The sequence below is a fragment of the Eulemur rufifrons genome, chromosome 1 (genome assembly GCF_041146395.1).
Source record: "Eulemur rufifrons isolate Redbay chromosome 1, OSU_ERuf_1, whole genome shotgun sequence".
NCBI lineage: Eukaryota > Metazoa > Chordata > Mammalia > Primates > Lemuridae > Eulemur > Eulemur rufifrons.
The window spans coordinates 64,746,570-64,763,485 of NC_090983.1; the positions used below are offsets into that span (position 1 = coordinate 64,746,570).

The following is a 16,916-nucleotide window of genomic DNA, read 5'->3' on the forward strand; positions in this document are numbered from 1 at the left end:
ATTCTAGAGGAGCAACTGTGGGCATTCACAAAGGAGGGTAAGAAAGAAAGATCCATTTTTTCATGAACAAGGAAAGAAAACCTTAGCAGCTAATTATGCAAATCTTTGGTTGCACATTTGATAATACTATTTCAATACCAAAACACCACAGAACGGGCTACATCTAGAGCTGTAACAGTCATGAAAAGGACTAAAATAATTAAAGCAGTACAGGAGCTGTGACTCAAAGGTCATATTCTCGGTTCTATTAAAACTTTAAATAATCCTGGCAAGTAAAGCAAGCCTCTCTGGGCTTCAGTGCACCTATTTGAAAGAAAATAAAAAAGCAAGATTAATTTTACTGAACACAGTATGATAAGCCATCCACATATTTTCTACCTGAGAATAAAGTGTTCCATTAAATATATTCAGGGGGGCAGAGTGAGCCTACTGCCACTGTCATGGCAGAGAAGGGCAGAGGAAGGAAGAAAACACTCCAGTAAGAAAAAGCATAGTCCCCAAGACTTCACGGATCCCAGTTAATTGAAGTAATGATGTAACACGGGGTGCAGTGAAGGCCACGTAAAAATAACCAAAGTGTGACTTACATGGGCAGCGCCATGTGCAACTGAACACATGAAATCACAAAAATCTCACTAATCAAGTGTTGTCCAGAGGTTCCCAAATCTCTTAATCAGAATCGTCTTCTTAAAAATGCTTATTAAACAGCTCCCTAAGTGTACATGCTCCTGTGCATACCACCAACCTCTCCGTCGTGAATACCCAGGGCTGGGTCTCCAGAATCTAGATTTTCAAAACTCCCAGGTGATTTAGATGATTGCAAACATTGGGGAATGACCAGATTAGAATGATTTGTAATTAGATTTCTTAATATTCCCATAGAATAATAGATGCTTCTACTGGGTTCAAAAACTGTGCACTTAAATCTATCCTCTGAAATCTTATTGATAATGCTAGATGTTTTATTAGTCCCTGTTTTAATAGATAATACAAGGTATACTTCTCACAGACCCTGTCAGGTTTTTATCTTATAAGTTAAATGCAAAAACGACAATTTAATATTTCTGTCTTTCTATGGATGTGGCATTTTTATACCAAATAGGCTATGATTTAGTTTTTCTTTGTTAGAATCAGAGAAACACATAGACTCTGTTACATTCTCTTATTTTTAAACTAATGGGAGAGGTTATAAGCCCAGGAAGAATATGTCCATGATTATCTGGACAGTCCCAGTTCTAACAGTCTAACTCATTGTGTCCTAACGTGTTAATATTGGACCATATGTCTTAAAAGTTTAGATTTAGAGCAAACTCATTCTATTTACAGGTTTCTAAAAAAGCATGTGTAACTAAATGAAAAGTCTCCAACTGAAAAGATAGGAGAACTGTTAATCAAGTTTGGCTTTGTGTTTTGTTTTTAATTAGGAAAATGCTGCATAGTTTTGGCCTAGGAGCTGGACCGCTAGAATATCTGATAAACAGTACTGACATCTCAGATTGGCCCTTTTACTTTATTTTCTATTTCTGTCATGACATTTATTTTCTGTCTCTTGAATAAGCTCAATAAGAAAAAATTTCCATTTGGAAAATATTTGAGGAAAATTGGATTTTTTTTTTAATTAAGAAAGGAGCTCTACTGAATGATAGGCAAACTCTCATTCTGTGTTCGTTTTTCTTTATCCTGCTGGTCCCTGAGCTACGTAACACTTTGGTCTCAGTTTCCTGATATTAATTTATATTTACCGTTGTGATAGTATGTGGGCAGCAATCTTGAGTATGCCATTGGGAGAAAGGCCCCTTTAAAAGTATCAGTATCAGGTTGTACTATGTAAAAATGTAATTTAGACATCCTTCCAGATGCTCTCAGCAAGGAAGAACATATAGCCCCCTCATTACCATAATCAGGGCCATTCTATTCCCAAGACAGCTGTGGGTACCTGCCTTGAAGTACTTTCATTGTATTGAAATCCTGCCCACATCGGTTTGAGAGGTACATTTGATGGTCAGTCCTGATTGACCACATCTGGAACTATTCTTCTGGAACGTGAGCAAAAACTAAAACCTGACTTGGGAAAAAACCTATGCCTTTTCTACTCATATTCTGCAATACTGAACATTCTAATTTGCATATTAAGCTCACTACTTTGCTGTAAAAATAATCTCTTTTGGAATCTCATTTAACCTAATGAATGACTCCTTTATCTGCAGATTTCTCAAAGGATAGTTCTGTTTTCTGCTCTCTGCAAGGAGAAAATGAATGTCTTATTACATTCCTAATAACTACAGATAATGAGGGGAGAACCATCATTCACAGCATCAACGAAAAAGGTGGGTGGTTTGCCTTCCCTGTCAGTGGCAGGCGATACTATGGGGGAGAAGAGAAAACAACCGGGAAGTCATTCTGGGTAGCTTGTCAGGAAAGACATTTCCAATTTTTTGATGGAGTGCTTCTACTTTCCCAAGGATTGAAAGATATCTGTCAAAAGGTTTGATATGTTCCAGTGTCTCTGATTAAGACCAGATAACAAGATGACTTGTATTTGCACCAATCATCATCTCCCTGAAAGCTGGCTGCTAAATTGGTGAAACGTGAGCGGATTAAATGAAATGTAAACGAAAAGTGTGTCTTTAGGAAAGGCTAACAGAGAGGTGTGTAGCAGTTTTTAAAAGTGAGTTTGAATCAGGCAAACCTTGGTTCAAATCTAATTAATAGCTGCTTGACATTCTGGAAGATACTTGCCTCTCTGGGTCTCTGTTTCCTCACCTGTAAAATGGGAAAGATAATAGTACTTTCTTCTAAGTGTTGACTCGGGATTAAATGAAATGATGCACATAAAATATGTGACAATATGTACCTTACAGTAATGGGTCATTAAATGCTAATGCTGAGTCAGAAAACACTCCAAGCAGCAAGTGAGGAAGGCTGTGATCTATAAAGGATATCAAGGGGTCCATCGCCCCTGTGGGTTTTCATCCATACGAACTCATCGAGTCAGTTTGAGATTTGGGAAACCCTCAAATAAAAATTTCATATTCAGTGGAGAGAAAAGTTTATATTAAGTAGAAAAGAAAGTAATGGAGAAGGTACTTTGTTGAGGTGTTTTCAAATTCTAATGGGTATCGGATTCACCGGCAAAGCTTGTTAAAAATGCCTATATCCTGAGTCAGCAAACCTGACGTTTGGCCCCAGGACCCTGCATTTTAACAAATACCCCTGGCGACTCTGATCCAAATGGTCCCCAGATCTCCCTTTGAGTGACTGCCCTAACAGCCCTGGCTGCGTTCCCACATACTCACAGGTGCCTCTCACATTTTCTGTCTTCAGTTAATGATGTGTTTCTCTCCAAACCGTTCCTGCAGAAATGACAGCTGCGTCAAGTCAGACCTCATCAGACCTTGTCGGCAACCTCCTTCTCCCACAAAGAGCTTGGAGCTTAAGTTCTGTCTCAGACAGTAGGGCAAAGGCAGGCTAGCAGGCAGCTGTGTGTTATTACGTGTACTTGTTTACCATGTGCCGATAAAATGTGATACCAATGTGCTGATAAAATAGTAAGTCCTGAATTTGAAACCAAAAGTATCAAATTGATATCACTTAGCGTAACAACCAAAGCAATGCCAAGGTAACCAAAAAGTAAGTTCAAGACATTATAACCCAATCAAGAAAACATGATCAGAAAGATATCCCATCACAGTGCTGAGGGAGAGGGAGAGAGAGAGGCTGACACAATCCAAGAAATGTGAAGACGATTGTGAACTTGGCCTTGAAGCTCAGGTGGGCAGAGTGCTCCAGGAGACTTGCTCTTGAAAATCTCATTTAAATCGATTTCCTTGAAACACATACGTAAAATACATCTTCAGGCCATTAGTTTAGGCAACATAAGGTGAAGGCTGCTGTGCAAGGAAGACTTACTTTATAATACAAAGACACTTGCCTCCTCATTATCTGTCTCATAAAGCCCAATTCTCCAGCTACCCCTATCCCCTGTTTGTGACTGTGGCAGTGGTTTTAGCTAGCTTGACATCAAAGCCATCCCTGATAATACTGATTCTATTGAAAACATGAGTTCCAAACAACAAAAATTCCCAGGATCAAGCCCTGTTTTTAGTTTGGAGGCTTTTGTATCTAGTTGGCGATTTTTTTTTTTTTTTTCTCATTGAAACATGCCTTTGGCTGATAAATACGTCCTCATTACCGAACTGTTGTCTATTCTTTTATTCTTCCACGCAGTGTGAGTGGCGCGTCAGTGCGCCATCCTTCAGAGCACGCGCAGATGCCCCGACGCCTTTTTATTGTGGCCGGTTTTTAGCCCTGTGCTTTTGTAGTCCGCAAGAGTGAGGGAGAAAATTACCTCCCCGAGGCTTAACGGAGTCACCTGACAGCTTCAAGGATGCCTCTTTCTCAAAACATACTCACATTGTTGGGGAGGCCTGGCACTTCCAGGAGCCAGGAGAGGACAGCCTGTGCCCCCAGAAGTCAGCAGCCCCTTCCCTCTCACAGCTCTAAGACCAGAGAATCCCAAGGTGGCCAGTTGGAGGCTTGGGTAGAAAAGAGGCAAAATGAGAAAGGAGGAAGGGGTGGGGGAGGTTAATGATTCCCAGGGTCCTCCAAGCAAATTGAAAAAGAAACTGAGTGAAAGTCGCCACCAGGGTGCTTGTGGAGGTAGGCAGAGCTCCATTCATCTTCTTTCTTACATCTGGAGGAAATGTCAAAGCTTAAGAGCCACACCAGAGTCAAGGGATGAGAGTTGGGGAGCCTTCCTGGCTGGAAGGTAACTTCCAGGCTAGAAGGTTCCAGAAGAGTGCATTTGTTGTAACAATAGTAATATTAATAAGAATATAACAGTTCTCATTTATTAAGCCCTTACTAACACCATATGCCAGATGTTGTTCTATATGTTTTACGTGTACTAATTCACTTAATATCCTCAACAACCATATAAAGCAAGTACTACTATTATTTTTGTTTTACAGGTAAGGAAATTGAGGCAGAGACATTAAATAATTTGCTAAGTCTTGCAGTAATTAAGTGCCGGGACTGGTTGAGGAACTCCCGCAGTCTGGCTTGGAGCCCATGCTCTTAACCACTGTACTCTACTGCCTCCCACTGGCTGCACAATCATAATAAATACCTGAATGGCAAAAAGATGTATTAGATCAGCCTTGTCCAACAGAAAACTGTTATGCGAACCATATACGTGATTTTAAATCTTCTAGTAACCACATCAGAAAGTGAAAACAAGCAGGTGAAATGAATTCTATTTACAATTATATCCAAAATATTGCCATTTCAAAATGTAATCAACATAAAAATTATTAATGAGATATTTGACATTTTTTCCATAACCACGTGTTCGAAATCAGTGTGTATTTTAACACTGGAAGTACAACCTAATCTGGAAAAGTCACATTTCAAGCACTCAACAGGCACGTGTGGTAGAGTTACCAGACGGGCAGCACAGCAAGGTTAGACACTGAGGACCTTAGGAGTAGGTGCAGCACCAACCTGAACTTGAGGGCAGAAAAAGGGGAACAGTGCACATCACACACAGTGATAGAGGTGACCCTCTTCTCCCACCAAGAAATCTGTCTTCAGTCTCAGGAAATATCAGAGTATGAAGGGTGAAGGTCTCTGTTGTGTAAGATCTGCTCTGGCACATGGGCCAAAATCTTTTCTTGAGAAATGTACAATTCCCAGTGGCTTTAATTTCTTCAGATAATTACCTCTGCCAGTCTTCACCCATTTCTCCATTATTCCCTACTGGACCGCCCTCCTAATTCACGTCTGGCTGCAGGATCTTAGCAAGCTTCATCTTGTTATGAGCAGGAGCATGCTACACCCCACCCCAGCCATTTCTTAGCCAAAGATGTAGCCAGTGTATATTCTCATTGACATGAGCCTGCTATTAATACTTTCTTTGCAGGAGTGTTGCTAGCCTATTAGAGGCAGCCATGGTTCATTTGCTATGCTAGAATACAGTCTTTAGATCTTCCTACTATAATAGCTGTGTCATTAGCTCCTTTACTTATTTTTGCATAATCTCCTTGCATGGTTTCTTGGCCAAAGAATAAAAGTGTGTGAGGCCAGGTATCCTGCTGTTAGAGGGTCATTAGTCCCACTCAGATTCAGATTGGCTATAGATCCTTACCTTAAAAGCAGCATGACTAGTCCTATGTGTTTCACTCTCTTTACTAAATATATAAAAGCAATAAGAGGATAAACTAAGAATGATTCATTTCCTCCCCAGATAATGTGGATTTTGCCTCACTTCTTGCAGAGGGATGTAGATATTTAATGATAATTTCTTTGTGCAATTTTTTTCCCCAAAAGCAAGAGGAGAGCTTAATTACAATGTTTCATTAAGAAATGTATCATCTCCTAGGCATATTGCAAGGATTATTAGTCATTATGCTGTCAATGAGGGAAGGTATTGTATAATTGCAAAATTATATTAATACCATCAATAGAGTCAAAATAACATTTCATAGGATATTCGAATTGAAAGGACCATACAGAACATCTAATTTCCCAAACTTCTCTGAAGACAAGAATCACTAGGAATACCTTTAACAATAAAAAAAAAAAATGTAGCCTCATCCAAGACTCACTGAATCAGAATCCTTTGGAGATCATCTAGGAGGCTATGGGTTTAATAAGCATGAGCCCCTCAGCTTATTGTTATCATCCGGAAAGTTTGGGAAACACTGAACTTTGTTTTACAGATAAGGGTCCTGAGGCTGAGAGATACCAAGGGACTGGATGGAATTCACACAGCTACTGTACATCAGATGGGAATTGAACTTGCCTCTCCTGACTCTGGTCCAGGAACTTTCCAGGAAACCATAGCACTGCATTAGGGTTCAACAAAATAGAATTGAAAGCCATCATTGTCTTCTGCCTATTAAAAAAAAGAGCAGCAAATAGTAATCTTTCAGGAGATAGGTTGTATATAATTTTTAATATAATCTCCTAGACTGCTCAAGATGCAAGAAGATCCATGGCAAAGTAATTACGTGCGCCACACATTTCATTTCTACCTTATTATGTGCTCACAAGAGACCATCTTTAGTGATAAAACTAGCCTCGTTTTTGGTCCCTTAAATATTCTATGTGCATTAGTTGTCACTCTTCTGGATTCTAAATCTTAAGTCAGCCATCAAGTGTGTATCCATTTTCTTTGAATAACCAAACTCTTCCTTCATCTTCTATTCTACTTTGAAGGAATGCAGGGCTATCCTTCAACAAGTTACTCATTTTTTTAAATTTTAGCAAGACAAAAAGGTGTCAACATTTACCCTCTATTGCATAAAAAGCGTGGACGGAAAATCCAATGAAAAATGTCTTTCCTACATCAAAACGTTAATTGTATCACCTTCTTATCATAATTTTCTTTGCTTCCACAGATTGTCCAAAACCTCCAAACATTCCCATGATCATGTTGGGGGTTTCACTGGCTAGTCTTCTCATCGGGGTGGCCCTACTGTGCATCTGGAAGTTGCTGGTGTCATTTCATGATCGTAAAGAAGTTGCCAAATTTGAAGCAGAACGATCAAAAGCCAAGTGGCAAACGGTATGTGAAAACTTAGGGCTACTCCTTGCCTGGGGGAGAAAGAGCCTGGTGGAAGGGACTGGGGGGCTCAGCTTCCCTCTGCTCTAAGAGGCAGTTCAATCTTACGTTCTCTCCCTACCACTCTCACCATGACCCTAAAGGTTTTGATTTCTGTTCTGCATCGGAGGCAAAAGAACCTCCATCCACTATCTGGACCTAGATGGCTTTCGTAACCTATTTGTCTCTCAGTGCAGGGAGATTGCCACCACTCTGGAGAGTCTCGTTAAACTCCTGAGGTAGCTACTTAGGGACATCGAGGAGGCAGATTTTATTCAGTACTCCTCACCACTGGGAGCATCCCCCAGGCTCCATTTGATAAAGCATAAGTGCTCTATCTAAACATTTTTATAAATTGGTTAGGTTAAAACCAATGGAATAACGTGCATGTATAGTATAATAGTTCATGCCAATTTCTACAGAAATACTTGTAACTGATATAATGGTTTACAAAGCAAAGTTGAGAAGACTTTTTAAATACCATGCAGTTAGTTTTCTTGAATAACATAAATTTTAAGCAGCTCCTTGAAAAGAAAAACCCCAAAGTATCAACCTTTAAATATATGGACTCAAGAGATATAATTTAAGTGTCTTCTCTTCACAGGAGGCAAACAGAAAACAGAACTGCAGTTTTTTGTGTTTCTTTTCCACTGGAGAGATAATTACATTTCTAGAGATCCATAGAAACAATTTCATGGTTTTAATTTCATCTCTCTATCTCTAATGGTGTGTCCAGCTAGCTAAAAGCAATTATCTTACATTGCTGATTCTACAAACAGTGATATCACTGGAGAAAATACAGACAAACACAATGCTTTTGGGGGTTCATTGGCCCCAATAAGTTGAAGTTAACACTTTTTTCTCTAAGCCTATAGCAATATTTTCAATTCCTAAAGCAAATGGAATTTTCCATTTTGGATAAATTTATCTTGATAAGGGATGTTTATATTTTATGCAGTTATTTCAAACTAATCATAATATATGGTGCAGGACAATGGACAATGAAAATTTTCATCTATTTTATCTTCCTATTAAAAATGCCTTTAGAAACAACAAGCAGATGCAACGTATGGATCTTGTTTGGAACAAACAAGTATAAAAATATATTTGTAAGACAACTGGAAAAAGATTAAATACACACTGGTTGTCAGAATGAGAGCAAAGACGTATGGTTAATTTGGTTAGGTATGATAATGGCATGATGATTTTGCAAGAAAATATCCACATGTTTTAGAGATGCATATTGAAGGAGTGACAGGATATGAAGGCTGGAGTTGGCTTTGAAATACTTCAGCCGAAAAAGAGAGAGGGATAGCTGGAGGGGGTGTGGCAAAATCTTGATAATTGAATCTGGGTGGTGGATCTATGGAAGTTAATTAAACAGCTTTCCTCTTTTTGTGTATCTCTGGATGTCTCATAACTAAACAGAATTCTTCGGGCAAGTAAATTGTGGGTTTGCAATGAGTATATAATTTCTTCATTCCTAACCATGTAAAATGTAACCAGACAGGTCAGCCTGGTGACTCAGAACACAGTGCTAATGAGGCCTAAGTTGTGGGACAGTTAACTTCTCCTGATCTCACGGCCACAGATGTTATTTTTAGCTTTCACCAACTGTCGAGCAAGTGCCTGGCAATGGTGAGAAGGACAACCAGGCCAAAGAAAGTGGTTAAGTTGGCACAAAGCAAAAGCAGCAATTAGTTGAACCACCACCAACCCTGTGAAATAGTCTTGGTATTCCCATTTAGAAGTCAAGTAGACTGAGGCTCAGAGACATTAAGGGACTTTCTAAACTTTCAGTGCATGGTGGAGCTGAAGCCCTAATTGTTCATTGTTCTTCCAAGCACAGTCTTTGGTTGACCATTCCAGAAATAATAAGCAGATGTTCCGCAAACAAGCACTTGGGCAATTATGTGATGTGTATCTACTAACTAGCACATTTTAATGTTCTCATACAAAGGCATGAATACTGACAAATGATTAATATCTTTAAAATAACATTTTAATTAACAGCTAATTTCTCCCCAAACATGAATTGTTCTCCCTCAGGATGTAGAACATGACTGAAATTCAAATGCCGAATTTTTACTCTTTCTTCATCTGAAATGGGACAAAAACATGCATTAAACAGATAAAAGCATAAATGAAAAATATTATTCCCTTGTTAAATTGAGTTTCTTTGAATAACAAATGTTTGATGTTCCTGACTAGATAATGACTGGGAAATAATTATTCACTTGGATGCAAAAGAGTTTTAATTCAAATAATTCAGTTCAAATTTCACTAATCTATCCTGCAAGAAACAAAAATGTTTCTCAGTGCACACATATAAGGGTCTTCAATTTAATTCAGTTTTTATCGAAAACCTATTTCTTCTTCAAGAGGTGAATTTGACTGGTCTTTAAAACCCCAAGGGACCTGCAGGGACTATAGGGACAGTTGGGTCTCCTGACCCATAAGGACCCCACTGGACTCTTAAGATAACAGAGCTCAGGATGGAAAGATCTTCACTCTTACCTCTTGCAGCAGTTCATTATAGCTATAAAGAAAGGTTACCTTTCTATTATGCTTTTATAATAAAAATAACACCCCCTCCCCATATACTCTTTATGAAAACACAAATGGAAGATATTTAAATTCATCTTTGATTAGACGTTTTTTCTAGGATGACAAGTCATTAACTTGAGGCAAAAAAATATCCAGCTTGACATTTCTTGCAGTCATGGATTGATTTTGTACTGTGCTAAGCAAATCAGGTCTGCATTTGGCAGTTAGACGATCATTAAGGAAGCTCTGGGTCATGACAGAGAGCTTTCATATTACCACTTCTTCAGGGCTGAAAAATGTGCCATTGCATTTGCAGCATTCACAGCCTAAATTAGCAGTCCCAGACTCCTGCAGGAATCCGCCTGGGCACCCAGATGCTTAGGGGAAAGCTGACCTTGTCTGAGCAGTGGAGTGCAGACTCACCCGGAATGGCGCAGGACCCAAGCCTGCGTCTCCGCGGGAAATCTTGTGTAGGGAGGTCGCACCTGCATGTCACTCGGGGAGGCAGTACTGGACATTTCCACACTCCCTCCTGCCAACACAACCTGTGTGGGTTATCACCCTGGTTATCGTCTGGAGGTCAGGAAACATCCTACCACACACACCCCCAACAGCAATATGTACTTGCTCTTCTGCTTTTACGCTTCCAGCCTACCAGCTCACTACAGGGAAGTCTGCTTTATCTAACACCCTCTATAACCAGCTTTGCAAGAGATCCCCAAAATATTGCCGACCTGAATGGATGAAGTTGCTTTAATATGCAGAATGAAAACTACACAATCGAAATTAAATATTCAACTAAGTATCTACAGACCAACACTATGTTATTCTGTCAATTGCCACGGAAATCGCCTCCTTTATAGTGCATATTGATTATATGAAGTGTGAGATGGGGGTGCATTTCAGTATGTTTGACATGGTGTGGGGGGCGCCCACAAACCAGCACCTGCTCCCACAGAGCTGAGCTGGTCCTGCTCACAGCCTCGTTTCCTCTTTTACAGTGTCTTTTCTGTCACCAGGCTCCCTCCTCCTTCAGGACAGGTTCTACCATCCCCACCATCCTGCACCTCTTAACTTTTCCATCTTGCTTCTTCAGTTGAGTCCCTTATTCAACTGTAACCAACTAGCTTCTAGTCTCTAATATTTAATAGAATTCCATACATCATTTTTGTTTGCAAATGAGATTCTACATATATCTAAGACCACATCGGTCCACCTTCTGCCTTCAAAATCCCAAGTTCTTACGGCAGCGGGACTATGTAAGGAGTGCAGGTGCCTCAGAATACCCAGGCTGATCTCAGGAGTAAAAGTGGCATGGCAGCTTGGCCATCACCCATCACCCACCACCAGCCAAGGCACCTCTTTTCTATTTACCCTCATTATAGAGATAGCATCTCTCTTCAAAGGCACATGAAGAGAGATAATGTCACCCAGGCAGAGGTCAGGCCACTGGCTTGGGCAACATAAAAATGGGAGCAGGTGTGATTCCTGCTCACAATGAGGGCACTGCAGCAAGTCCAAGGGCAGTGAGTGGGGGAGGGCAGGGAATGTTTCTCAACTTTATTCAGTACTCCTGAGAGCTGAAGGAAATGTACTGAGAAGGCAAATACAATGGTGCTTTTTTAAAAATCTGTGCCTGAAAATTGCTAACATATTTCCAATTCATGGAATAAGGAGACCAAAGTATAATATTTTATAACGTAGAGCGTCAGAGGTGGTACCTGGACTCCATACATAGTCAGTAATGAGCTTAGAAATGTTAAGAGTACCAAAGCCCTGGGGGAAAATATCTTTATAACCCCCTCCAAAACCTAAAACAAAAGTAAATCCCAAAGTGAAGAAAAGCTCTAAATAAGAATTAAAAAGAAGAGGCAGCATTTATTGAGCATTTACTATGTGCCAGGCACAGTGCTACAGTATCTTACCTCATTGGAAGAGAATGGCTCTTTGTTAATCCCTCTTTTAGGGATCAGGACACAAAGGCTCAGAGTTGCTTCAGTAAGGTCACGTGGCAGAGCTGGGTTGAACCCAGGCTGTCTGATGCCAAAGCCTGGGTGGTCAGCCTTGGAGAGTGGGAGAGAAGCAATTCTTGTTCCTGGCTAGAACAACTAGAGAGGCTTGATCCTCCTGGTCCTTCTGGCCACAGAACCACTGCTATTGGTACCTGGAAGCACATCTACAGCCCAAGCAGCACAGCTGAGCTATCCAGGCATCGGCACCCAACCTCCCCACTTCCCGAAGAGCAAAGCCGTTTTGCCTGACCTGCCTTGGGAGGGCCATTCTTTCATGACCCCAGGGTCCCCTGCACCAGTTCCCCAGTCTTTTGCAGTTCTCTGCTTTACACACTGTTTTATCGAGTCAGCAAAATCCAACTCATTCTTTTGCCATCCGGAGCAAGTGTTAGCTGTCCTGGGGATCTCTCCTTGCTCCTCCCAAGCAGCTAGTTACTCCCTCTTCTGAGTTCTGATCTCATTTTAACAAAGATTATTTGTGCCCTTGTTTGATGCCTCTCACCAGCAACACATTTCCTAAAGGCCTACTTTGTTGTTCTTTTTTGTATATTTCTACCAGTTTCACTTTTCCTGTTTTTTACTTTTTTAGCTTTCATTTCACTTTTGGCTCACCTATCAGTGTTCATGCTACCCATTCAGTAAATACTGGGTACCTACTCTGGGCTAGGTACTCTTCTCAGTGCTGGGAAAACAGTGGTGACCAAAACAGCCAAAGTCTTGCTTTCTATTCCTGAATTAGTGCATTTCCAAAAATGGTAAGATTTTTAGAATGTGCACTTATGGGATTGGTTCTGCATATTAAAAAAAAATGAAAATGTACAAAATTTAAAATGCTAACAGTATGAAATATCAAAATAATCAAAATTATTCCAATGGTTTACAAGACTGAGCTTGACTCTCCTTTCCCAATTGAGCTATAATGAAAATAGAGATAATAAAACAGTATAATAACAAAATGTACATACTTTCATTTGAACCTTTTTTTTTTTTTTTAGGGAACCAATCCACTGTACAGAGGCTCCACTAGTACCTTTAAAAATGTAACCTATAAACACAAGGAAAAACAAAAGGTGGACCTTTCCACAGATGGATAGAACTACTGCACAGATGGAAAAAGTCTGTTTCACTGATAGGAAACGTTAATGCACTATTTAATTTTTCTTTCTTTGTTGCTCCAAAATGAGGTTGGTGTAAGATGATAATAGGTCATTTGGAGATCAGTCATCCTCTATATGAAGGTGAGAGACTGTGTTGTCAGGTTCAAAATAATCAAGAAGAGGAATATCCTTAGCAAAGAGGTGACTTTGGGGATCATTTGAAGAGTACTAACTCTGTTGCATTAATACCCCAAGAAATCATCAAAATGATTCATGGGGGCCTGATTTCCATTTGAAAAATGTTTGAAATTAGAATCTCATTTGTTTTAGGAACACAGCTACTTGAGGTCTTTGTCTCAGCAAAGTCACAAAGCCCGTATGTTCACACTGTATATCCACACCCATCAATTATTTCTAAACTGGTAGTAAATCTGCCATTTCATAAAAGAAGATTTTTAAAAAATCTATGAGAAATGAGATTCTGATTTTACTTCAGCTGAGAGGATGCAATTCTTCCAAGGATATGCCAAATTTAAGACTGAAAATTAAGTGTTAATAATTTCTGTGAATTTGTACGCACCTAAAAGTCAGGTACACAAATAAATATTTTATTTGTTTTACAGATGAGGAAGAAGTAATTTATAAATTAAGAAGTCACCTGTAAAAAACAAAGATAACAACCCTATCATTTAATTTATTTTTAAATTACCTGAAAAACAATCTTCTACACTAGTTTCTTTCTTGACCCTGAGTTTTCAAACTACAACTTCTCCCATATTTCACAGTCTTCTAAACCCCATATAAAAGTTTTCATTTCTTTCTTTAAAACTTGCTTTAAATGGTCACATAATTTATTCAAAGAAAGCACCACTAATTTTAAAAGAACATGGATTAAACAGAGTACAGTTTTAAATGGTTTTAAATCAAGAGTACATAAGTCCCTCATGAATTATAGGCTTTTTAATTGATAATCTTTTCCCATCAGCATAGCCCAACTTGCACATTTCAGCTACATTGATGGATATGCATCATATATTCACTTTAAGAAGTTAAGATTTTACCTGCAAAATACATGTGCACAATTAGGGATCCATCAGCTGATTAAAGAGATGGACTCCGTAGAATATTATTTCTTATGGTTATGACTCCTTTACAAAGCACTTTTATCTCCTTTGATCTTCATAAGGAAACTAAAGCTCAGAGAGTGAGCAGCACTGGGTTCAGAATCCAGATCTTCTAACTCTAAGCCATTTCCTCTTCCCACTGCACAAAACTGCCTCTCTGTCAGTGAAATAATAGAAGGATTGTGTTCGTTAAGCAGTAACTATCATTTGTTTGAAAAGGTACTGAGACTACAAATAACATTTAAACTACTGGAATATATTAGAATTCTCTACCATCTCTAAAATGTTTATTACCTTTGATTAAATTGTCATGTGAAGCCTTTTACTAGGTGAATAGATCATTATGTAGTGGAGGCTTTGCAATTGTCCATTGAATCATCAGCATAATCTATAATTGTCTTCAGTTCTACCAGATAGATCTGTATACATTTGACCACTTGGAGACTTCCTTTTTTTCTCTCTGGTTTCTAAATAACTCAGGTATATCAGACATTTAGGGAGGACATGGCTATATAAAAAGAATTACTAAACAATCACCTTGAAAATCTGAAGGGCAGATGTGCCCCTCACGTTCCTGACTGTTGCCCAGAACTTGGGGAAAATCTATAGCAACGTGCAAGTTGCAATACTGATGACACAACAGTACTATTCTCTACATGGACTTACTGTGGTATTTTTTATATTATTATTGAAATGGGATTTTAGAAAATAGAAGTTTCCTTTGAGTGTGTTTTAGGGAAGGTAGAGAAGAATCTGCTCTTTCTCTGAATACTGTTTTGACCCAAGGCAGGACCTTGAAAAGGCCAAAACATTAACAGTAGTACTTCTGTTCACTGAAGAGTTATGTTACGTGAAGATAAATTGGATTTTTTGTATGTTGTGTTATTGTATTTTGTGTTGATATAAATAAACATGGTAATTTAAACAATGAACCTTAGATGGATGATAATTCCTTTTATTTACTTGGTACAATACCCTCTTCTTGGATTTCTGGATCCCTCTGTGACCTGCCCTGGCTGCCTTGCTGGTCTCAGTCTGGGGCTAAGGAGAACAGAAAGAGAATGCCACAGAAGGCAGGAGGCAGCAGGAAATGGGATGTAATTTGATGCCTGGTTATGGTATTTACGTCATGAGGCCTTTTAAAACAGGCCTGCGCATTACCCCACATTTTAAAAAATCAAATTCTTTAGGGTTAGTGTTATGAACTTAAATGTATCTCTCTCTATCCACCTCCCCAAATTCATGTATTGAAGTCTTAACCCCTAGTATATTAGAATGTGACTGTATGATTAGAGATTGGCTCTTTAAACAGATAATTAACTTAAAATAAGGTCTTGAGGTTGGGCCCTAGTCCAATATGACTGGTGTCCTTATAAGAAGAGATTAGGACAAAGACATAGGGAAGATCATGTAAAGACACAGGCAGAAGATGGCCATCTGCAAGCCAAGGAGACAGGGCTCAGAAGAAACCAATGCTGTTGATGCTTTAATCTTGGACTTCTAACCCCCAGAACTGTGCGAATAAATTTCTGTTGTCGAGCTCCCCAGTCTATGATTCTCTCTTATGGCAGCCCAAGCACACTCATACAGTCAGGTAGTGCTATTACTATTTTTCTGTTATCCATTTGGTAGATTCCATGGTGCCATGCTCATTTTCTAAATCAGGAAAATTAAGCACAGAGAGATCAAATGGTCACACAAGGAGTCAGCTTAGTTCTTTCCTTAGAAAAGCCCATTCCTCACAAAAGGACAGGCAAAGTCAAGTCAAGAGTGCTTATATTCTGAAACACACTGTTTCTTGTAGACGAAAGGCCAAAAGCTGAGAAATCCAGAACTGCTCCCATTTTGAATAGTACTAAAACTTAGTACCTTAAGTTTTCCATCTGTGAGATCCGTGGCAATGCCTATCTCTTCTAGCAGCTATAACAATCCCTGACACAGAATAGGGACTCAACAGATTCCTTCAACAAATATTTATGGATTGCCTTGTATGTGACAGACACTGTTCTTGTGATTATGAATGTAGTGAACAATGAACAAAACAAGCAGTCTCTATGTTTCCAAATGGAGGAGAAGATAATAAGAAAGAAAATATACAATATAAGGGTCCTGGACCCAGTTTATGCACATCCCAGATGCACTTGGCCCCACCTGCCTCCCAGGCCTATACCATGGTCACCCCAAGCACCATCTCACGTAGTCTCCTTGGTGAAAAGCCCCAGCTTCCACCTCACTCCTCACAGCTTGAGAAGCTGCAGCAACTCCTGTGCCCAAGCCCAGAGTGGCTTCCCCAGCTGCTGCCCCAAGGAACCACGTAAGAAAACAGGGAAGTGCAGGGGATTCACCCTAAGGAATGAGCATAGATCCATGAGAGGCAGAGATGGAAAGGAACCAGCAGGTGAATTGGAACTGAGCCACCAGCAATGTTTTCTGGGGAAGCAGTAGCCAGCTTCCTAACATACCACCTTATATTTGCTCTCCCTCATCTCTGCCTCCCTGCCCTTTCTCCCTGGTGTGGCACCTCCCGATAGAG

The 16,916-nt window shown here is 39.6% G+C and overlaps 1 protein-coding gene across 1 annotated transcript in view; it reads left to right on the top strand.

The window, feature by feature from the left end:
• ITGB6 (integrin subunit beta 6) overlaps positions 1–15,315 on the top strand; it is a 74,843-nt gene extending 59,528 nt beyond the window's left edge. Inside the window, exons 11-13 of the mRNA XM_069472249.1 lie at positions 2,208–2,327; positions 7,401–7,567; positions 13,158–15,315. Of these exons, the coding sequence (XP_069328350.1) occupies positions 2,208–2,327; positions 7,401–7,567; positions 13,158–13,256 (386 nt within the window). The 3' untranslated portion in view covers positions 13,257–15,315. The remainder of the gene's footprint in view (positions 1–2,207; positions 2,328–7,400; positions 7,568–13,157) is intronic.
• Positions 15,316–16,916: the final 1,601 nt, after the last annotated feature.